At 35.1% G+C, this 24,032-nt stretch overlaps 4 protein-coding genes across 4 annotated transcripts; 3 read left to right on the top strand and 1 right to left on the bottom strand.

The window, feature by feature from the left end:
- The first annotated feature begins 5,777 nt into the window (after positions 1 to 5,777).
- LOC145591759 (wall-associated receptor kinase 17-like) lies at positions 5,778 to 8,156 on the top strand. The gene is made up of 4 exons (XM_081648262.1): positions 5,778 to 6,120; positions 6,698 to 7,240; positions 7,710 to 7,871; positions 7,957 to 8,156. The coding sequence occupies exons 1-4, from the start codon at positions 5,778 to 5,780 to the stop codon at positions 8,154 to 8,156; spliced, it is 1,248 nt and encodes a 415-aa protein (XP_081504388.1).
- A 4-nt stretch (positions 8,157 to 8,160) lies between these two features.
- LOC145591758 (wall-associated receptor kinase 17-like) lies at positions 8,161 to 9,060 on the top strand. Its single transcript, XM_081648261.1, has one exon. The coding sequence runs from the start codon at positions 8,161 to 8,163 to the stop codon at positions 9,058 to 9,060; it is 900 nt and encodes a 299-aa protein (XP_081504387.1).
- Positions 9,061 to 16,380: 7,320 nt separating this feature from the next.
- Positions 16,381 to 19,423, bottom strand: LOC145591757 (putative cysteine-rich receptor-like protein kinase 23). Its single transcript, XM_081648260.1, has 2 exons — positions 19,052 to 19,423; positions 16,381 to 16,698 (listed from the first exon to the last, which is right to left on the bottom strand). The coding sequence occupies exons 1-2, from the start codon at positions 19,421 to 19,423 to the stop codon at positions 16,381 to 16,383; spliced, it is 690 nt and encodes a 229-aa protein (XP_081504386.1).
- Positions 19,424 to 21,140: 1,717 nt separating this feature from the next.
- On the top strand, positions 21,141 to 23,682 carry LOC145591756 (wall-associated receptor kinase 2-like). The gene is made up of 4 exons (XM_081648259.1): positions 21,141 to 21,489; positions 21,950 to 22,468; positions 22,839 to 23,000; positions 23,135 to 23,682. The coding sequence occupies exons 1-4, from the start codon at positions 21,141 to 21,143 to the stop codon at positions 23,680 to 23,682; spliced, it is 1,578 nt and encodes a 525-aa protein (XP_081504385.1).
- Positions 23,683 to 24,032: the final 350 nt, after the last annotated feature.

Raw genomic sequence — 24,032 nt, 5'->3', positions numbered from 1 at the left:
CCATGTTTGAATCATTGAATGGGATCATGACATAATCAAGGAGTAGTATTAGTATTCAGTCCATAAAAATTGCTCAAGGAGATTTCAAATTAAAATTAATTGGTGATAATAGGAATAATTCCTCTACCTTATAAAATGGCCTAGTATACGTACTTACTGATATGATCAAACAATAAAGCACTTAGATTATTTGTCAACTCATGCTTATTAGTTATTGCACGATCGAATATTAATACAACATTTGTATTATGATTTGACTATAGTCCTGTGACCTGAGTATGTAATGCTCTAAAAAATATGTTTATATCATTCATAAATGAAGGAGAAATATATGTAGGGTTTTATATTGTATTAGGTCAGGTTGAATTAGGTATCGGAAAAATTGCCACCATTAATCCCAACTTTGCTCCATCCGCCAATATTAATCTCAACTTTAGTTTATTCCCTATCACTCCCAATTTTGCACCCTATTAATTTTTATCACCCCCAAATGACTTGAAACCGGTTGAAGAGGTAAACATTGCTGACTTGGGATTACTTGTACACATGTCGCAACCTGGTTGGTTAAAAAGTATAAAAAAAAAAAAAAATCCCCAACCCTCCCTCAGCCTTAGCATTGACCACCACCACCAACCTCCCTTCATTAAGCCCCAAGCACCTCAGCTCCTTCCTAACCCAACTCTCGGAACCACCAAGGTGGTCGGAATTAGACGGACAAGGCAACAAGGTGGTTGGAATTTGACAGACAAGGCGCAATGTGGTCGAAATTCAACGAGGAAGGGAAAGGGAGTTGGAATCTGGCGTGGAAAAACCCTAACCTTTGATCTTCGGCAGCGGCGTAAAGGGATTAGTGTTGGTGGTTGAAATTGGGCTGGTGTTGTTGGCGGAGTTGCAGGTTGGTGTTGTTGGCAAAGTTGCGAGCTGGTGTTTTTGGTGGAGTTGCGGGCTGGGTTTTGTTGAATGTGCGAATTGCGATGTTGCGGTGGTAGTAGTTTGCAGAATTGCGGTTGATGGCTGGTGGCGAATTGAGGTAGTTGGTGGTGAATTAAGGTGGCTGGTGGCGAATAGAGGTGGTGGTAGCTGTTGAGTTACGCTGCTTTAGAGGGGGAGGGGGGTTACAGAAGGTTTTAAGGGGAAAGGGAAGGCTGGTCGGGCCACCACCGGCAACGGAGTATGGGAGGGGGTCTGGCGACGGCCAACGCTCGAGGGGACTGGTAAAGGCAGGGGCTGCCACCTGCTGGGGTAGGGATAGGGTTTTAATCTTTTTAAAAAAATTAATTAATTTAATTTTATTTCTGTAAAAAAATTTCAAACCTATCACGCATCAACACGTGTTTGGTAACCTTCTACATCAGGTTAGATGAGTGGTTGGGGATTATAAAAATTAATAGGGAGCAAAGTTGGGAGTAATAGGGAATAAACTGAAGTTGGGATTAATATCGGCGGATGGAACAAAGTTATGATTAATGGTAGCAATTTCTCCTTAGGTATTTTGCTGCCAATCACCTATATAATTATATTATCGAGGGAATTATTGAATATTGATGGACACTATATATGTATGTATTGAATATTGATGGGCACTTTGTCACTTATAATTAAAAAAAAATGTGTAAGTATAACCTTTGCTTGAAAATAGATTTTATGAAGATATTTCCATAACAAACTCTAAATGAAATTAACAAACAAATTGATTCAGGAAAATGATAATGTTCCATATCATATATACAATGATATATGCAAACTTTAGAGTTGCATAAATTGAACTATAACCGCCTGGTTACTCATCGTCAACATGTATCATAACCGGAATTATATTAGTCTGTGCGTTGCAAGATTTAAATATGTATCTAGTATTGTTACATTACACTAAACATAAGAAAAAAGATGACAAAAACACAGGTTTTTATTGAAATCAAACAGCGACATCCATCACCAGTCTTTATTTGCGGTAAAAAATTTGGAGGTGCAACGGGTGGAACTGAAAGGCTTGATGAAACATCATAGAAAGGCTCAATACCATATCTCATTTGGCAGTTCGGGTCATTGTGAAGGCTTGTCAATTGGCTACCATTCGCGCATTTAAGCGTATAAGTTAAGGCATCCATTAGGCACTCCTTACATTGTTCCTTACTAATATCAGGAGTGCATTGCACTAAACAATATATCTTCTGATATTCAAAATAACTCTCTTCTCCTACTCCAAAATAGCGCGATGAATTTTCTGATGTGGCTTCTTCTATCAACCTTTTGAAGATTGGCTCAATTGTCCGATTCAACATGCCTTCATCGGACAACTTTAATAATCCACAGTCAATATATTTAGGCGTGATCTCCATCATTCCAAAAATCGGACGGTTAGCATAACGTAACATGCATTCCTGGCATAAAGAACGATTAGTGAAGCCAAATTCTAGTGTAAGATGATCATATACATAGGAAAAAATGGTCGGGGAAAACTATTTTTTTTTTCCAAGCAAAGATTATGGAATATAAAAGTTGTCCCTTGATTATTCTCTATAAAAAAGATAGTTATGCATAATTATATGTCTTGTTGTACAAATATAGTCTACAATAATATCCCATATACATTTAATACATGTAGAATGTCTATATTATGATACTTTAGTCCAAGTTATCCATCTCCAATCAATATTATTATTATCTCACTTAGCTTAATTAATTAAGAAAATTCTAGGCACCTAATTGTTTACAGGGGCGGAGGGAGGGGGGTTGGGGAGGTTGGTGGAGGCCCGGCCTCCCCGGCCCAGATTTGCAGTCCATGTTTTCAATGCTATAACCCTCTAAAATATTTACATATACTATTAAAGAGACATTAATTTTAGTAAATAAGGCTTCTTATGTTGGTTAAGGAGCAATGTTTTTTAATGAGGGAGTTGAGATCGAATCCTATCGCAAACAATTTATTTTTATTTTTATTAAGGCTTTGTTTATTCAACTTGGGCATGGGTTTTTTTTTTAAATAAAGATTAATATATTTATATTATTTAATAAATTTGGCTAATTTTTTGTCAATTGAGTGGAACTTTAGGCTAATTGCTTACATTTAATATGAAATATCAAACTTTTAGGGTTATATGCTAGTTAATATGATAATTATTGTTTTTGTATTGATATCATGAAATCAAAAACAATAGGTTTTTTTTTTTTTTTTTTTTTTAATATAGAAAAGTTAATAAGAGATTGCGGTAAATTTTAGTGTTGAATCTTTATTGATGATTTTGCTTTTATGAAAAATCATAGAGTAAAATTTAACTCTTTTTTTTAGTAACAATAAAATATTAGTACATTTTAATTTTTTCAATTATCTATTAATAATCCGGCCCCCCGGACTTAAAAATCCTGATTGTTTAGTTATTAGATACATCACTATATGATACATGTACATCATATGACATACCGCATATATAGTTATAGCCTCTTTTGTGGAGCACATTTGTAAGAGATTATTCGTGGCATCCTCGACGCATTCATGGCATGTTTGGAGTGTAAGGTCATCACGACAATCATACAAAGCATAGACTTTGTTTGTGGCATCTTCGTCTGTGCCTGCAATGAAGGTCGAGAAGGTATTGGAAGAGGATAAGGAGGTTAGCTTAGAGAAGGCATTCAAGAGATTAGAGTAATAATCACTTATTTCAGTGTAGTTTCCCTTTGTGTAGTTGCAGTTCCAGCCCAAGTTGTTAGGGCTGTCCTGACTAGTTGTGGGAGTAACGAGGGTGAGCGTTGTGATGAAAAAGAGAAGAGGGAACATTGTTTGCCAAGCCATGAATTTCTAATTTTAAACCATGCACTTTTTAGAAATTTGGGGAAATTTACTAACTATCCTTGTAAAGTTTTGCAAAGATATATGACCCTTATTTTTCTATCCATATTTAAGATTCTAGGTTACTACATACAATATTATTTTATTTTACATATTATATATTCATTCAGTCAAAGCTAGAAAATTTTGACAAGGACTAGGGTTTAAGCCTTTAACCTCTAGATAGAATAAATCATTGTCACATACATATGTACGCAGCATTTATATACATAGAATGACAATTTGTTAATTAAGTATATTTGATAGCTATTAGCTAAAATAATTAGGAAGAAGGATTGGTCACTGGTAGCCTTAATGAAGTTCTGCCCTAGAATAAACCAATAAAAATAAAACAAAAAAGTGCTAAAGCTGAAAATTAGGAAAATGATACCTTTTATTCCTTCCATATTGATAGACTTGTCAAACGTTGAATATTAAAATTAAAGCATGAAATGCGACTAAAGAGAAAGACACAACCTACCTTGTCAATTCTTATATTAATACAGTAATGTTAAGCATTATCATCACCAGCAACATCTTTATTTTTATGTACTACTCATGTAGTTATAACTTATAAGAATTATTTATTAAAACAATATATTTTACTAGTTATTTAGATAATATTGTCAAAATAGTTGCATGTAAAGGATAGTGATTGTAATAGAACAAATACATATCTTGGATACATCCTCCCCCAAAAAGCTAAGCTCAACTGGCTGATATATATACAAGTAGTTTATTAGTACTTGGGAAAATTTGTACTCCGTATAACCCGAGTATTTAATTTGTATTATGTACTATTGTACATAACCTTAAAATATTATATGAAGTATACAATTTGTATTATCCATTATTTAATTTAGAAAATATATTTTATAAACAGCTTATTCCATGCCGCAGCACAAATGGAGTTTATCTCTGAGATGATGCCCCCTCTTAGTACTTCCCAAGTACACAGATAACTTCTTATGCGTGCACAGAGGTGAGAAGCTGAGGACGTTATGCATGAGCCATGAGGTAGTCACCACATAATAATATTTTTAAATCTAAAAAATTGAACTAGAATTGGACCCTATTATACTATAAATACTATAAGAGGGTTGCTAATTACCGACTGCTTATAGAAATCGTCGTGGAATATTTTACTGTACTCGATAATTTGCTAGTGTACAGATAACAAAATCATTCATCTTGACTTTTTTTTTCATTAATTTGTGTTGACTTTTTTTTTTTTTTTTTTTTTGAAAGAAGACTATAAACTTTATTATACACACATTAATGTTTAATGAAGACCCTCAAGAAATAAAAATAAATTATTCAAGGTATATCCAATCACATACTTCATACAAGCCTAAGATAGTTTCATACTAAAACAGATTGCTAATCACGTCAGTGGGGTGATCTATTAGATTTTGTTGTACTAGTCATATGTTTGTCATCTCTTCTCTCCATATAATATAATACTCTGTATTGTAATAAACAAATAATTTTGACTTGCAAACATTTCATCTTTCAATTTTGAGATTTAATCAATAGGTTTCATGAATGAAATTGAATTAGATTTTTAAGGTAAAGCTACGACTCTAGAGATTAAAAAAATGAGGACTTATTAACAAATCGAATGACTACCAAAAAAATAATTAATCAATATAATAGGTTATAAAATCCAAAGAATTGGTCTTGAACATGACTAAATTCTACCCAATATAAATTTTTAATATCCATTAGAAATATACATCTAGATGCTATATTGCTATTTATACATGACATTCCTTCTTAATAGTTCTTATTGCAAAAAAAAATCACATACATCCAAAGTTGTGTAAATCCAACAACAAAACGAACCATGCATGCCTTAGTATCAATAATAAGGACCTATCTAGGTTTATTTTTGTTAATCCTACTAAACCGTACCATAATTATTCAAGTAACTTCGGGAACACCAATCACCATGTTTACTGCCCCGGACATCACTAAGCCCAATTGCCCTAAAAAATGCGGTGACTTAACCATCCCCTACCCATTTGGTGTAGGGTTTGGTGCCGGTTGCTCGAGAAGTCTATGGTATGACATCTTTTGCATGACTTCTTTCAATCCACCAAAGGCTTTTTTACTTGCAGCCAGTGACAAATATGGAAATGCAGTGGAGATCCTCGACATATCCGAATCTCACATCCGTCTTAGGAACCAAGTCCTAAACAAGTGTTTCAATTCAACGGCTGTTATATCCCCTGAATTTTCCGACACTTTGAATTTCAACCTCGTCACAACACTTGTTCCGTACAGTGTATCAGGTACGCGATGGCAATCAAGTCCATGTAAACTAGCTCATCAAGAGGAAGCATATAGAGCCTACTTCATTCCTCTGTGTTTATAAGTTGTTCTAGGATCACTTCTTACATTATTTACTCACTTCAATATGACCATCATTTTCGAATACAAATAATAAATAACATTTAGTAGTTTTGTTGGGTGTCATTATATTCATCATCTCGGATAACCACACACATTTTAGAAATTTTATATATAATCACCCTTTTTTTTCAAAAGCGTTAAATTTCACCACTTCTGAATAAGAAGTTCCATTTTTAATTTAAAAATATATACATTGACTTTTCTGCCAAAAATTTCTCTATTAAGGTTTTGGGAGTCATTTTTGTCATTTGAGGTCCAAATTTGAAAAATTATATCAGAAATGCTTTTTTTCGTGCTAATAATAATCTCGGTTTGCATAACACGTACAAAATGCAATGAGGCATTTTCAATAACTTTTTTCATATTTTTAACCTCAAATCGACTCAAAAGCCAAAGTACCATAATGACCTCTAAAACCTTAATAAAAAGATGTAATAAATTATATACTATGTGTAGGTACCGCCAACAAGTTGTTCGTTGTGGGGTGTAATGACTCCTCCAATTTCGAATCAACCTTCGATGCCACTCCCTTTGTGATCTCCAATGATCAAGGTACTTCATGTAGTACGTCATGCAGCTTCGACGCCAGAAATGTGGCTGCAGGCAAATGCAATGGCAATGGGTGTTGCCAAGCCGTCATTCCTGGGGGAATGAGATCTTATACGTTGAGTTTCGGTCTCCTCATGAACCATACCTCGACTGTGACATATAATCCTTGTGGGTACTCATTTGTGGCAGACCAAGAAAGCTTCAAATTTCGCGGCATTCCAGATCTTAATGACCCCAACTTTGTTAATAGGACAGCGTATGAAGCTCCTTTGGTGCTTGATTGGTTCATAGATAATGATACATGTGCCGATGCTCAACGTGATCTTAACTCCTATGCATGTGTGCAAAATACTACTTGTGTAGATGCCATTGATAGTGATATTGGAGGTTATCGATGCAGTTGCCTTCCTGGTTATGAAGGCCATCCATATCTTTCTCCTGGTTGCTCAGGTATATGCACGATACCAACTTCACCCAATGAAAGTTCTATTTCAAAAAAAAAAAAAAAAAAAAAAAAAAAAAAAAAAAAAAAAAAAAAAAAAAACGTATTTTTTCATTCTATATATGGAGTAATAGATAGATTCAAACCTTATTATTTACTCAGTATGTCATATAAGATGGATTTTCTACACCTTGGTTAGATCATGAAATTTCCATGAAAAAAAAAATTAAGTTGTTTGAACAAATAATATTTGTATACAATGAAGTCATGAGTAACAATTTTTCAAAAATAAAATAAAATAAAATAAAAAATAAAGTCATTATTAACAAAATATTATGTATGGTAATATGTACAAGATTCATGCATTCCTATTTCCTTTTTTTTGTTCAATTTAGAAATCAAAATGTTGCATTTGCAATTTACTACTGTTGCAAAGAGTGAGATAATTTTTGTTTTGTATTCTTTTAATGTGCATAGATATTAATGAATGCGCGGATCCAAGTAGTAGCCCATGCTCTATGATATGCACGAATATACCAGGAAACTACACATGCTCTTGCCCATCAGGATATGCTGGTGATGGTAGAAAACAAGGGACGGGTTGCAAACGACAATTCCCTGTAATGAAGGTTGCCTTAGGTACTAATTGTTAAATAGCATGAGCTAACTTCTTTGTTTTACACATTTAGTTATATCTTTCCACTATTATTAGTAATTCTTTCAGGAAATTACACTTCCATTATTAATGGAAATTATACTTTGTCAACTCACAGGTGTTGGCTTTGGCTCCCTATTTTTACTCATTGCACTCATTTGGATGATCTTTGCCGGGAAGAGAAGAAGGATTTCAAAAATGAAAGAATTGTTCTTTCAAAAAAATGGAGGTTTGTTGTTGAATCAACTAATAACCCCCAATACGCATGATAACATGGAGCAAGTAAAGGTCTTTACTAATGATGAGTTGATGGTGGCCACCAAGAACTTCAAGGAAGAAAGGATCATTGGTCGAGGTGGCTATGGTACAGTTTATAAGGGATTATTACCAAATAATCAAATTGTTGCAGTTAAGAGATCAAAGTTCATGGATGAGGGTCAAATTGAACAATTTATTAATGAGTTGATCCTCCTAGCACGAACAAAACATCCAAATGTGGTACGACTTCTAGGATGTTGTTTGGAGGTTGAAGTCCCATTATTAGTCTACGAGTTTATTTCCAATGGCACGTTACATGATCACATTCACAATATAGACGGAGCTTCATGGTATTCTTGGAGCAATTGCTTGCAAATTGCCATGGACTTGGCCAATGCACTAGCATATATACATTCAATACCAATAATTCACCGAGACATCAAATCTTCAAACGTCTTACTAGATGATAGTCATACACCAAAAATATCCGACTTTGGTGCTTCACGATTGATTCCGTTAAATCACACCCATTTATCCACCGTGGTCCAAGATACACTAGGATATCTAGACCCAGAGTACTTTTTTTCAAGCCAATTAACCGAGAAAAGTGATGTTTATAGCTTTGGTGTTGTTCTCGCTGAACTCTTAACAAGGACAAGGCCTCTTTTACCGGGGAGGCAAATGGACCAAAATTGCAATTTGGCAGCATACTTTATACAATCGATACAAGAAGACAAATTATTCGACATTCTGGACTCTCAATTGATTGTGGAAGCAACTCAAGAGCAGCTTATCTTCATTGCAAATCTTGTACAACGATGCTTAAGTGTTAAGGGTGATGATAGGCCAACAATGAAGGAAGTCACACTTGATCTAGAAGAATTTGTAGAAACTAAAAAGAGAGATAAGAGATAAATATTTCATTAATTGCATTCATTTCTCTACACAAATTCACGGTAATACAAGGCATTATAAATAGCCAATGAAAATAACAACCTAAAGCTATATAAGGGGAGGCATGATCACATGATCAACAAAATGCCTAATTATACTCCACCAACGGATACAACTCAACACTACTCATCATTAACTCCTAATTTCTAGCCATGTTTAAACCCACAACTACAAACTATACAATTTATTTGACTAATTTGAAGCAATACACCAACAGAATTAAGTAAGCAACCAACGAACTTGTCTCCAATTGAACGAGAAATGTAATGGCAATATACATGATTACACAACAGGAGGATTAATTGTGTAATCATCAATTACTATTAATGTTTTTTTTTTAGGACTATTAATTAATTTTCTTTTAATTTGGTTGTTCTTGACATGTTCTCAAGGTGTCTGGTTCTTCACATTTTTCCTAAGGTGTCTTCAAATCAAATTTGATATCAAACTACGATCGATCTTGCTGAATTTGTGGCGGCCAAAATTTCTGATTCAAAAAATTAAGACACCTTGTTTGAGTAACAAACAACAAAACAATGTAACTTGAATTAAAAAAACATGTAAACTCACTATACAGTTCCATAATAAATATCTTTCATTCTTACAATGATGACTTTGCAATGATTCATACGTTAATTGATCATTGTTTTTCAGGCATAGTCATGGTGTCATGCTTGGCTAGGCTATTGCTCGGGGTCGAGTACATTGTTTGCCTCCATAAGTCTCCTTATTAAATGAGCCAATAGTCCACTTTGTTGGTATGGGAGGACCAAGTTGTGTATGTAGTTGTAGCAGCAATATAATGATATTTAATTTTTTACATTTTACTTTATACTTCGTTCTTTATCCCTCCATACATATATATATCAAAACGACATTGATGAGTCCTCGAATATACCATTTTCAGAGCGCAAACTAGGATGGTGCCACTGTCGTTGGTTGTTTCTTGCACAATCGACACTATTATTTTAAGAAAATTGAACACGTTTAGTATTAAATTATTATTGTTGAAGTTGGTCCTTCAAAGTAGTAAGTCAAGTCAAGGTTGTTAGTTGGTTCCTATTTTCTAGTATAGCAGTAACTTAGTCGTTGCTTACTTAGTCTAAGGAATAATTACCTATTTTCTTATCTAGTTTCTTAATTAAGGATTAGTGGGATAGCCCACCTTCTATTTAGTGTTCCTATTTTTTATATTCAGTTAGTTGCTTTCTTAAGCCTATAAAAGGCCACTTGATGTACTTTGTTAATTGCATTGAAGAAAAACAAGTATTTCCCTTTCTATTATATATTCTTTCTTATCCTTTTATTCTCAATACCCAACAAGTTTGGTATCAGAGCATTAGAAGCAGAGGACACGTGCAGCTCCTTTTGGCTTCTAAGTCAGGTTTTGTGATATGGTGAAGCAAGGGTACAAGGAACCGGCACAAGCACCGGCTGAACCAGACCAAGCTCTTCGAGAAAGTCGAAAGAAGGATGCGAAGGCCCTGTTTTTCATCCAATCTGCACTGGGTGATGAAGTCTTCCTGCGAATTTCCGCTGCGGTAACTGCCAAGCAAGCATGGGATATTCTCAAGCAAGAGTTCTTTGGTGATAAGAAGGTAATTACTGTTAAATTACAGACTCTTCGCTCTCAATTTGAAGGTCTGGCTATGACTAAGAAGGAATCAATACAAGGATACTTGTCTAAAGTGTCTGCAATTATTGGGCAAATGAAAATTTATGGTGATACTATCACTGATGAAACCATTGTGGGTAAAGTATTGAGGAGCTTACATAAAGATTACAGTTCTGTTGTGACTGCAATCTTAGAATCAAAGGACTTATCAACTTACACCTTTGACGAGTTGATGAGTTCTTTAATTGCCCATGAAGAACGGATGAGCAAGTTTGATGAAAATGCAGAAGAGAAGGCATTTCATGTGAAGGGAGAGCCTTCCAACAGAGGAAGGACACAATTTATTGGAGGTAGAACTCAAGGCAGAGGCGGCTTTCGGGGACGAGGTCGTGGAGGAAGTAGAGGCAGAGGTCGAGGTCAATACGACAGTCAACGGCAATCCAAAAGCAATGTTCAGTGTTACTATTGCAAGAAATTTGGTCATAAGGAGTCTGAATGCTGGGGCAAGCAGAAAGTGATCAAAAGGGAGCAAATTTTGCAGAGAATGTGGATGATGAGAGCAAGCTCTTTATGGCTCACTCTCCAGTTGATGTTACTAGTGGAGTATGGTATGTTGATAGTGGATGTTCTAATCATATGTGTGGAGCAAATTCACTATTTAAAGAGCTCGATGAATCGAAGAAAGGCGAGGTTCGACTTGGAGACAACAAACCAATGCAGGTTGCTGGAATTGGGACAGTGGCAATCAAAACTTCAAAGGGTAACATAAAATTGCTTCATAATGTGCAATACATTCCAAATTTAGCCCACAATTTGCTTAGTGTTGGTCAATTGTTGAATGGTGGATATGTTGTCTTGTTTGATGATGATGATTGTTGTTCAATTCATGATAAAAAATCTGGACAGAAACTTTTTAGCATTCAAATGGCACAAAACAAAATGTTTCCATTAGATGTGTTGAATATTGAAAATTGTGCTTTGGTTGCTAAAATTTCTGGTGATAAATTGTGGCATTTGCGTTATGGACATTTAAATGAGAAAGGGCTAAAACTACTAGTCCAGAAAAATATGGTGGTAGGATTGCCAAAAATTGTTAGTCATGGTTTTTGTGAAGGATGTGTTTTTGGGAAACAAAATAGAAAATCATTTTCTGTAGATAAGTCTTGGAGGGCCTCAAAATGTCTCGAGTTAGTTCATGCCGATCTGTGTGGGCCGATGAGTATCGATTCTTCTGGTGGTAGTAGGTATTTTCTACTGCTTACAGATGATTATAGTCGTATGAGTTGGGTGTATTTTTTGAAGGCAAAATCTGAAACATTTGACTGCTTCAAAAAATTCAAGGCATTACTTGAAAATGAGACTGGGTGCCATATTAAGGTGTTCCGTACAGACAGAGGTGGTGAGTTTACATCTGATGAATTCGTAGGGAGTTTTCTGCTCCACGCACTCCACAGCAAAACGGGGTGGCTGAGCGTAAGAACCGGACCGTGGTTGAGATGGCTAGGAGTATGATGACAGCAAGTAATCTTCCCAAGCAACTATGGGCCGAAGCTGTAGCTACTGCAGTCTACCTCTTAAAAATATCTCACCAACAAAGGCAATCATGAATCAAACACCTTATGAGGCATGGAAGGGTCGGAAGCCAAAGGTAAGCCACTTGAAAATCTTTGGGTGTATAGCTTATGTCTTAGATACCTCTGGTTCTCGTCGTAAACTTGATAGAAAATCTGCTAAATGTATCTTCATTGGCTATAGTAAAAAATCTAAGGCATACAGGCTGTATAACCCCTTGAGTGGCAAAGTACTTGTAAGCAGGGATGTTCAGTTTAATGAAGAAGAGTTTTGGACTTGGAGCCATGACACTACTGCAGCAACTCAAGCACATATCTCTGATGTATTTCCACCTGAACCAGAATCTGTAGAATCTGAAAGTTCTACTGCAACAACTTCAAGTCTGCAATCTGGAAGCAACAGTCCACTCCACAGTTCACTACCAACCTCACCAGGCAATATGACAAGTTCTGAAGCAAGTTCTCCGTCAAGTTCCTCCAGTGAATCACCTCCAAGAAAGACAAGATCATTAAGTGAGGTATATGCAACTTGTGATTTTGCTCTTTATGCATCTGATCCTACTTGTTATGATGAAGCTGCAGTGAGTCAAGTGTGGTTAGATGCAATGTGTGAAGAGATGTCAGCCATTCAGAGAAATAAGACATGGGAGCTAGTTGATCTACCAAAAGGCAAGAACACCATTGGGCTGAAATGGGTGTTCAGAACTAAGTACAACGCTGATGGTAGTGTACAAAAGCACAAAGCTCGGTTGGTCGCAAAAGGATATGCACAGCAACAAGGCATTGACTATGAAGAGACATTCTCCCCTGTTGCTCGCTTTGAAACAGTGAGAATTTTCTTATCATTAGCAGCTGAACTTGGATGGCCAGTTTATCAATTTGATGTTAAATCGGCCTTTCTAAATGGTGAACTACAAGAAGAAGTCTACGTTGCTCAACCTGATGGCCTTGTCAACAATGAAGAAGGCAAAGTCTACAAGCTAAACAAGGCACTATATGGCCTAAAACAAGCTCCACGAGCTTGGTACAGTAAAGTTGACTCTTATTTTCGGGAGAGTGGATTTGAAAGGAGTCAAAGTGAACCAACCTTGTACGTAAAAAAACAAGGTACTGATTTTCTTGTAGTCTGTCTTTATGTTGATGATATGATTTATATGGGGTCTTGTGAGTCATTGGTTGAAGATTTTAAGTCATGCATGATGAAAAAGTTTGAAATGTCTGATTTCGGACTATTACATTACTTTCTTGGGCTTGAAGTGAAACAATGTCCAGATGGGATTTTTATTTCACAAAGAAAGTATGCAACTGATTTGCTTAAACGGTTTAATATGTTGAACTGTAAATCTATGCCCACACCAATGAATGTCAATGAGAAGCTAGTGGCTAATGATGGTACGGGAATGGCAAATGCAAGGTTCTTTCGAAGCATTGTGGGAGGTCTGAACTACCTTTCACATACTAGACCTGATATTACACACTCTGTAAGTGTAATTTCCAGGTTTATGCATAACCCCTCACAGCATCATTTAGGGGCAGCAAAGCGTATCTTACGATATGTAGCAGGAACTGTTGATTTTGGATTGTGGTATAAAAAAACCTCAAGTTTCAGGTTGTTTGGCTACTCTAACAGTGACTGGGCAGGCTGTCCAGAAGGAAGAAAGAGTTCCTCGGGTTATATTTTTTCCCTAGGTTCTGCTGTTGTATCATGGAGTTCCAAGAAGCAAGATGTGGTAGCTTTGTCATCATCTGAGGCTGAATATGTAGCTGTGACTGCAGCAGCTTGTCAATGTGTTTGGTTAAGAAGATTGTTAGCAGATTTCTGTCAAGTTCAAGATGGTGTGACTGAGATATTCTGTGACAACAAAGCAACAATTGCTATGACCAAAAATCCAACATTTCACAGCAGGACAAAGCATATTGATATAAGGCATCATTTCATTCGAGATTTGGTTGCAAGAGAAACAGTAGCTTTGAAGCATTGCGGGACGAACAATCAGGTAGCTAATATCTTCACAAAGTCTCTTCCACAAGTCAAGCATGACTACTTCAGGAAACAGATGGGTGTGACAGACTTTGAAGGAAAGGAGAGTGTTGAAGTTGGTCCTTCAAAGTAGTAAGTCAAGTCAAGGTTGTTAGTTGGTTCCTATTTTCTAGTATAGCAGTAACTTAGTCGTTGCTTACTTAGTCTAAGGAATAATTACCTATTTTCTTATCTAGGTTCTTAATTAAGGATTAGTGGGGTAGCCCACCTTCTATTTAGTGTTCCTATTTTTTATATTCAGTTAGTTGCTTTCTTAAGCCTATAAAAGGCCACTTGATGTACTTTGTTAATTTCATTGAAGAAAAACAAGTATTTCCCTTTCTATTATATATTCTTTCTTATCCTTTTATTCTCAATACCCAACAATTATTACATTATTTATTAAAAAAAAAAAAACAAAGAATATCCTTACATGAGACGTCGTTGAACTCCATCACCCGTTGAACTCCATCACCCGTCTTATCTACTCATAGGTGAAGCTTGGTACATCGATCAGGCTAAGTCAGCATTCGAACAAGTTAAAAAGAGTCATTTTCTAATCTTGAACTGTAATTCAGATGAATTACTACAAGATGGGGGTGAATTGTAGTATTGAGTTTGCTAGTCCCTTTTTGCGGAATTAAAAGAAACTTAACGCAAGGAGAGAAATAGTGCAAGAGAGATTATACGAGGAAAACTTCCTAGGCCTAATAGGAAGTGAAAAACCTCGTCCCAAGAGATTTTGACTCAAAACATTCCACTAAAATAGACCAACAACAACTCTGTTACAACCTATGAGCTGAGGAACTTGAGCTACAACTATCCCCTCTAATATTTGCAGCTCGAGATCTTCCCTGAAAGATCCCTCTTCTCACTTAAGACTTCACTCAAAACCTTGTTCTTTCTCTACACCAATTTAAGATCTTTTGTAAACACATCTTAAGTAATACCACAAGTGCAATGCAAGAACCTATTAAGAGAATCATAGTAAGTGTAGACATGGTCTTCACCGGCCGCGGAGTATAATTATGGTTAAACGACGACACATTAAAGAAAAGTTTATCTTCATATCTCATTTCGCAACTTGGCCCCGTAATATGACCTCCTAATCGATGATCACTCGCACACAATTCGACCGTGAAATTTAAAGCATTCGTCAAACATTCCTTGCATTGTACCCCGCTTAGATCTGGTGTACACTGCACCAAAAAGTAGAAGTACCTATCCACTATACGAATCATAGGCTTAGCTGCAAAGTAACTCGATGATTTACTTTCCTTGGTTGCTTCGTCAATCAGTGATTCGAGGGTTGACTTGATAGCCTCTTTGATATTACGGTTGGTGAATTCGTATAGTTTGGGGTGAGCTCCATAGTTGAGAAGATCATGCGGTTTGCATAGCGTAACATGCATTCCTGGTTAAAAGAGAGCAAATGTAATGGAAATTCAAATTAATTGAGTACATTTTATAATCAAATTTCTTCACCAAAAAAACTAAAAAAATAACCGCATCATGAAATTGGTTGTTGAGAATGGAATATCATTTTTTGAATTTTTTGTCGGAAATTACCTAATCAGATTTTATGAGAAAATACCTAATATATGACAATGATCTAACGTAGTATTTTACAACATTTTACCTTTTTAAAAATAATTTCTCACAAAATCTGGGTTTTATTAGGTACTCCCTTCATCCCATGATTTTGTGCCTGTATTCCTTTTTGGATGTCTCAAAATGTTGTGCCTATTTCTAAAAATAAACTATAATCATTACCTTTTTTTTTTCCATACAAAATGCAGATATACACAAAAAATCATTATTTACTTTTTCTTTTTTTTCATACAATATTCTCTACTTTTTATTATTCCCATACAATATTCTCTACTTTTTATATTTTCATAGAATATTCCTCTACTTCCACCATTCTCCTTAATTTCCGTGTGTTTTGAGAAATAGGCATCAAATAATGGGTCGAAGGGATTAATTTCTTACAAAAAAATCATTAAATGTATTGTCATTCTATAAGATTTAATATAAACGGAATGGAAATCTGCATTAAGTATATATATGAACGATTACACTTTCATTACCTCATATATGATAATGGCCTCTTTAGGTTGATCATTGTAAAGATCTAGAATACTCTTAATGGCGTCCTCAATGCAACGGTGACATAAATCTAGAGAAATGTCATTCCGGCAGTCATAAAGGGCGTAGACTTTGTCAGCGGCGTTAGATCCGATCGTGATGTTGGAGAAGATGCGTGAAGAAGAGAGAGTAGTGAGATTGGAAAATGCAAGTTTAAGGTTTGAACTAAAAGTACCATTACTAGTATAGGTGCCCTTGGTATCGTCGCATATGTAATCATTTCTCACAATAAACTCTTTAGTCGCCTCAGTAGTTGAAGAAACACAATTAAGACAAAAAGTGAAAATAAAGAGGACACAACATGTTACGTGGAAGCCATGAAAAAGTGACGAAACCATAATTTATGTTTATTTTTGGAAAGATATACAAATTTAAAGGTCGTTGGTTCGTGTTTAATATTTTTGCAGCTCTTAGGGTGCTTAGCATCATATTTAACAAGCTAATAAGGATGCTGACCTTGTACATTTAGGTATCATCAAAATACGTATAAATAATATTTATATTATTAGCTATTTCATTATTGTTTTGAATAGTGGGAGAGAAGTAACTTCGATTCAAATATGTTTGACCTAGGAAACGTACTACATTCCAATCATTCATCAGCAAAAACAATACTAAAATCATCCCAACTAAACTCCAACTATACCCCAACTATGACTTGATTCTATAATGCAAGAATTATTATGACAATAATCTATTAGTTTTTGCCAGATTTATAGTTTCATGAATACTTTTTAAATTCCATCCTCAGGAAATTTTTTTTTTTAAAAAAAATGGGTGTAGACAGTACAACTCAACTCTATATCATAATCTTTTCTAAAATACATTAAAAAATTGTTGTATGTATCAACATAAATGGGAGATTCTTATATATTTAGGATTTTATTATCTTCAATGGACCACATGTATAATGCCGGATGCGATTTGAAAACATTGAATAGAAACACTCATTGAATACATGAGAATCAAGGTTGGCCTAATGACTGGCGGCCCTCCTTTCATCCCTGTAAAAGGGATACGATTCTATAAATTTCTCCTTACTTACTAGAAAATTATCCTTACCTTAAAAAAAAAAAAAAAAAAAAAAAAAGACTGGTATTATAGCTACATTATTTCCTATAATATATATAGTGTCCTTACTAGTAATTTAGATTGGACAAATGTTAAAAGACTGGGTGTACAACAATTTACATAGTGGCACGAAGAAAAAGGAAAAATATATGGGTAACTTTAATTTTATGACACTATAGGTAATTTTTAATATTTTAAGGGTAATAAGTAACTAGGTAATTTGGGTAACTTTTAATAGTTTAAGGATAATTATGTGAGAATTAAAATAACTTAGGATAGTTTTATGGGACTAAGAATAACTTAGTACATCGGTCCTTAGAATCTACCACGTTTTTAACAAAGTTCAAATAGTAAATAAAAGAGTGATAAATAGAGTATAAGAAAGCATTTGAGTTTTGATTTGAACTCCGTTATTGCTTGTCCTTAATTGTGGCGAAATGGGAGGAGAAGCCGTAGGTTGAACTGGATGACGAGATGATGAGGATAGATCAAAGAAAGGAAAAACTCCATATCTTGTCTGGCAGCTTGGTCCATTGTGATAGCTTCCCAACCCACTACTAGTATTTGCACATTGAAGCGTGTAATTCAAGGCATTCATTAAGCACTCTTTGCATTGCACCCTACTAATATCCGGAGTACATTGCACTAAACAATACACCTTTTGATATTCAAAATAACTCCCTTCTCCTACAGCAAAATACTGCGCTGAATTTCTCGATGTGACTTTATCTATAAGCCTTGTAAAGATCGGTTCAATTGTTCGATTCAATTCACCTCCATCAGGCGTACTAATCACACATTCAATAAACGAGGGCCTCAGCTCCATCATAGCAAAGATTGGACGGTTTGCGTAGCGTAACATGCACTCCTGCAATAAAAATATACTCGTATATAATAATTTGACGCTGGTATTTTTTGATCGAATCATCATATATGCATGAGATGAAGAATGCTGGCCTAACCTTTGGTATAAGTTACCTAAATTCCTCATATGGATAATACCAAAGATCATTACATAACAGTGTTGGTTGTGTTCCTTTAGATTAGTATGTAAGTAGTGGTAATATGTTATTGGCAAGATATTATCTTAATGGTTAGAGTAGTGGGGCATGTTTTAGTGTTTTACTTTGTCAAAATATCTTATTATCATGTTTTGGTTAGTTTTTGTTAGTTTTTCGATGAAATAAGGAAATGGTTTCTAATAATGTCTAGCTTTGTATACTTACTGGCTTTAGCTTATTTCAAGGACTCGTATGCACTAATTTAACAAACATAATCTATGAAGTTTCATTTTGTTTCTTCTTGTCTCTCTTTTTTTTTTTTTTTTTTTTAGTTTATATATATATATATATATATATATATATATATATATATATATATATATATATATATATATATATATATATATATATATATATATATATGTATGTATGTATATAAATATATATACATACATATATATATATATATATATAGAAAGTGCGAGTACAATAGTTTGTGCGAATTGAAGGAAGTAATTTTACACACCCCATATACGGCCATAGACTCTTTCAAGGGGCACATCTTTAAAAGAAACTTTGTGGCGTCTTCAATGCAATCCTGGCATGTCTGGAGTGTGAGGTCAAGTCGACAGTCGTATAAGGCATAAACTTTGTTTGTGGCATCCTCATCTGATCCTGCAGTGAGACTGGAAAAGGTATTGAAAGAGGAAAAGTAAGTAAGATTAGAGAAGGCACTCAAGAGGTTTAAGTGGTAGGAGCTATTTTCAATATAATTATTGCCCTTTGAGTAGTCACATTCCAAGCCTATTAATTCAGGATGACTGGCGGTTATGAAAGGAATGAGCGAAAGAGATGTGAAGAGTAGGAGAGCAAACGAAATAATGCTTTGCCAGGCCATTATACATCTTCTAAGATGAGTTGGATAAGTAATTTTATACCAAATTTCACCAATATACTACTACCTAGTGAAGTGAAGAGCATAGATAAAATATATCATAAAGTATATATAATATGATAAACATAGATGAAAACTTCCTACAATTATATAATAAACCATCTAATTTATATCATGCCGTCCATGCTTCAATTCATCAGTCATCGCACACAGCGTTTGTCAACTTCTTTTAGAATGTGAGGGTCATCCAATTAAATTATATGCTTGATCTCATGATTCTCATCACCCTAATCAAGTGATGTGATCAATGACGAATTATAGCTGCAATTACAAATTTTGCATGATGAAACGATGCTTTTGTTCTCGTTTGATGCAAAGATGTTAGTTAATTAGATTGAACCTCCTTGGAATTATGAAGTAGACTTGCTCTCTTAGTGACAGGTGTAGGAATTATCCTTTTCTCACTTCACCAAATATATTTAAGGTTAGAACAATCATCATGCATGAATCGCGAGGAAAACTTCCCATGAGGTCACCCATCCCAAGACTACTCCCAGCCAAACACGCTTAACTGTAGAGTATCTTAGCAAATGAACTCCCTAAAAGGAAGATGCACCTTGTTGATATGAATAGTATATCAAATCCTTTTAAAACAATCACGAGGGGTATTATAGTCCAGTTAGCTATCTTGTTGGATTAGGCTATCACATTATAGGAGGAGTTACATAGCTTAATCAATCTAGATTATTCATATAAAATATGATAATATCTAATGCTAGCTAGATTATTCTACTATATTATCCTAGGACTCTTTAGATATTATCTCACTAGATTTTTCTAGACTATATTACATTAGACATTTCTTTAGATTTTTCTAGATTAATTTTTTCTAACAAGCTAAGCTCTATCTGTGCCATGATCTCCGATCCTAACAAGATAATTGACAGTGATTTCATAATAAAATGCAATGGATCATGCCAACTTGAAGCTGGTCAAAAGTTTTTTCTGATTAAAAATCATAGGATTGTGGACAATTCAAATGAATTCCAGTCTAAAATCAACACTCCCTTCACAATGCAATATTGTTAGAAATTAAACTAGAGTATTTTCTGGTTTCGTTGGTAATGTAACAGTGTAACTAGAATATGATAGAGTATAAAACATATTCCTGCGCCTCAACCATCATCTTAAACTTTTAGTTGAGTTGGTCTTCTAACATGGTATCAGAGTCAGCATGACACAAATGTCACGGGTTCTAATCTCATCCACCCCCCACTTTCAAGTGAAATATTAAGCGTTGGGTATGAGAGCCCAAACGGGATCTCGTGTAAAGGGGCGTGATAGAGTATAAAACATATTCCTGGACCTCAACCATCAGCTTAACCTTTTGGTTGATTTGGTTCTCTAACAGAATATATAATATATTTTTTCTTTATTTTTCGGACATAACTAAAATACTATTTTAATTAGTGTTGTTACACATTCTTTCATGAGAATTCATGTTTACTACTTTATTTAAAGGATATAGTATTAAGCTAGTTGATTATAAATCCTTTGTCATTCTTAGTTCATTGCTAGTAGTACATACGAAGTATTTAGGAAGAACACTTGAGGAAATCCGATGAATCAACAAGCCATGTATCTTTTATTCATGTCAATAATTAGGCTATGGATGTGGTTTTTACTACTCTCGACGATTCCAGCTTGCTCTAAGTCACCAATGACAATGTTTACTGCCACGGACATCACCAAGCCCCACTGCCCACGAAAATGCGGCAACCTAACCATCCCTTACCCATTTGGGGTTGGCTTGGGTGCTGGTTGCTCGATAGGAATGTGGTACGACATTTTTTGCATGACTTCCTTCAATCCTCCAAAAGCATTTCTACCTGCAGCCAGTGACACGAATGGACACACAATGGAGATCCTCGATATATCCGAAACACACATCCGTCTTAAAAACCAAGTAAGCTATATGTGTTTCAACTCGACAGCTGAAATATCCCCTGCTGCCTCGGCCTATATCACCTTCAACTTCCTCACAACACTAGCTCCCTACAGCGTGTCAGGTATGCAATATAAATTATATAATGTGTTGGAATATTTGCTTCAAATTGTTATTAGTGTATAGTTAACTTCTAATGTATAGGAATATGCTTTAGTATGAAGTGGACATTATAGTGGTGGGTTTAGTGGTTAGTGTTAGGCATGATCATGGGTCAATATATAACTTCTAATGCATATATACTGAGTATATAATATTACGTTTTTTAATAGATTGGATATATAAAAAGTTCTTTTCCGATCCCTCTCTAATAACTCTATTTATGATTTCAACACAGTGGCAACTGGGAAGTCTATGATAAGAACCTAACCCGCAAGCATATGATATGTGACATTATAATTTGGATTCTATTTATTAAATGTGCACCTAACAAAACAAAATCAAAAATAAAAATTGTGCTTCAAACATTCAAATGAATTAGTGTCTACTATATGCAGGTACTGCAAACAAGTTGTTTGTTATAGGATGTCAGGATAGCGCAAATTTTGAGGCAAACATTGACATCACTCCCTTTGTAACGATGGGCAACGGGGGTGTAACATGTACAGCAAACTGCAGCTTCGAGGCCAATAACGTTGTTGCAAGTGAATGCAATGGCATCGGGTGTTGTCAAATCTCTATACTTGACGGGATGAGATCTTATTCTTTGGCATTTGATACTTTTTACAGTAACCACACGACTATTGTGACATATAACCCTTGTGGGTACTCATTTGTGGCAGACCAAGAAAGTTTCAATTTTCGTGGGATTCCAGATCTTAATGACCCCAACTTTATAAACCGGACAATATACGATGCTCCTTTGGTGCTAGATTGGGTCATAGAAAATAATACATGTGCCGATGCTCAACATGATCTCCACTCTTATGCATGTGTGCAAAATACTGCTTGTGTCGACGCCATTGATAGTGGTATTGGAGGTTATCGATGCAGTTGTCTTCCTGGTTATGAAGGCCATCCATATCTTTCTCCTGGTTGCTCAGGTATATGCACGATACCAACTTCACCAAGTATTTGTTCATTCATATATGGAGTAACAGATAGATTCAACCTTATTATTTACTTCCTATGTCATATAAGATGGATTTTCTACACCTTGGTTGGATCATGAAATTTCCATGTAAAAAGAAAAATTAAGTAGTTTGAACAAATATTATTTGTAGACAATGAAGTCATTCTTAACAAAATATTGTGCATGATAATATGTACAAGATTCATGCATTCCTATTCCTTTTTTTTTTTTTTTTTTTTTTTTCAATTTTGAAATCAAAATGTTGCAATTCAGCATTTGCAATTTACTACTGTTGCAAAGAGTGAGATAATTTTTGTTTTGTATTCTTTTAATGTGCATAGATATTAATGAATGCGCGGATCCAAGTAGTAGCCCATGCTCTATGATATGCACGAATATACCAGGAAACTACACATGCTCTTGCCCATCAGGATATGCTGGTGATGGTAGAAAACAAGGGACGGGTTGCAAACGACAATTTCCTGTAATGAAGGTTGCCTTAGGTACTAATTGTTAAATAGCATGAGCTAACTTCTTTGTTTTACACATTTAGTTATATCTTTCCACTATTATTAGTAATTCTTTCAGGAAATTACACTTCCATTATTAATGGAAATTATACTTTGTCAACTCACAGGTGTTGGCTTTGGCTCCCTATTTTTACTCATTGCACTCATTTGGATGATCTTTGCCGGGAAGAGAAGAAGGATTTCAAAAATGAAAGAATCGTTCTTTCAAAAAAATGGAGGTTTGTTGTTGAATCAACTAATAACCCCCAATACGCATGATAAAATGGAGCAAGTAAAGGTCTTTACTATTGATGAGTTGATGGTGGCCACCAAGAACTTCAAGGAAGAAAGGATCATTGGTCGAGGTGGCTATGGTACAGTTTATAAGGGATTATTACCAAATAATCAAATTGTTGCAGTTAAGAGATCAAAGTTCATGGATGAGGGTCAAATTGAACAATTTATTAATGAGTTGATCCTCCTAGCACGAACAAAACATCCAAATGTGGTACGACTTCTAGGATGTTGTTTGGAGGTTGAAGTCCCATTATTAGTCTACGAGTTTATTTCCAATGGCACGTTACATGATCACATTCACAATATAGACGGAGCTTCATGGTATTCTTGGAGCAATTGCTTGCAAATTGCCATGGACTTGGCCAATGCACTATGTTAGAGCAAATGGTTGATAATTAAAGTAATTAGCAAAAACAATAAGGAAATTTGATAGTAAAAGAGACAAAAAATTGGAAGGTGGGAAAATCCTTCAAGCAATTACTTGAAGACTATAAAACCCACCCAAGAACAAGGAGAATGTTTGTATTGATTTCAATTAGTGTTTACAAGAGTAATCTCTCACTAATTTCCACTCTAAAGCACAAGGATTTCAAGAACAAGAAACCCTAGCTCTAATTGTGTTTCACTCAATTTGGGGATAATAAACAAAATACCCTTAATGAGTATTTATACCCCCGACAGATCTGGACAGGGTATCAGGAAGGCACGGACGTGCCAAATATGGCACGG

This window comes from Chenopodium album, chromosome 18 (assembly GCF_948465745.1).
Source record: "Chenopodium album chromosome 18, dcCheAlbu1.1, whole genome shotgun sequence".
NCBI classification, from domain to species: Eukaryota; Viridiplantae; Streptophyta; class Magnoliopsida; order Caryophyllales; family Amaranthaceae; genus Chenopodium; species Chenopodium album.
Note: the sequence above shows the minus strand (reverse complement) of the source record. Positions and strands in the feature narration are given on the sequence as shown.

Excerpts from the sequence above, each read along its gene's own strand:
- LOC145591759 (XM_081648262.1), top strand. The coding sequence starts at position 5,778 with ATGTTTACTGCCCCGGACATCACTAAGCCCAATTGCCCTAAAAAATGC. Across the intron at positions 6,121-6,697 it reads TGTTCCGTACAGTGTATCAG|GTACCGCCAACAAGTTGTTC; the intron begins GTACGCGATGGC and ends TACTATGTGTAG. Across the intron at positions 7,241-7,709 it reads TCTTTCTCCTGGTTGCTCAG|ATATTAATGAATGCGCGGAT; the intron begins GTATATGCACGA and ends TAATGTGCATAG.
- LOC145591758 (XM_081648261.1), top strand. The coding sequence starts at position 8,161 with ATGGAGCAAGTAAAGGTCTTTACTAATGATGAGTTGATGGTGGCCACC.
- LOC145591757 (XM_081648260.1), bottom strand. The coding sequence starts at position 19,423 with ATGGCCTGGCAAAGCATTATTTCGTTTGCTCTCCTACTCTTCACATCT. Across the intron at positions 16,699-19,051 it reads AGTCTATGGCCGTATATGGG|GCGACTAAAGAGTTTATTGT; the intron begins GTGTGTAAAATT and ends TCAACTACTGAG.
- LOC145591756 (XM_081648259.1), top strand. The coding sequence starts at position 21,141 with ATGACAATGTTTACTGCCACGGACATCACCAAGCCCCACTGCCCACGA. Across the intron at positions 21,490-21,949 it reads AGCTCCCTACAGCGTGTCAG|GATGTCAGGATAGCGCAAAT; the intron begins GTATGCAATATA and ends TGTTTGTTATAG. Across the intron at positions 22,469-22,838 it reads TCTTTCTCCTGGTTGCTCAG|ATATTAATGAATGCGCGGAT; the intron begins GTATATGCACGA and ends TAATGTGCATAG.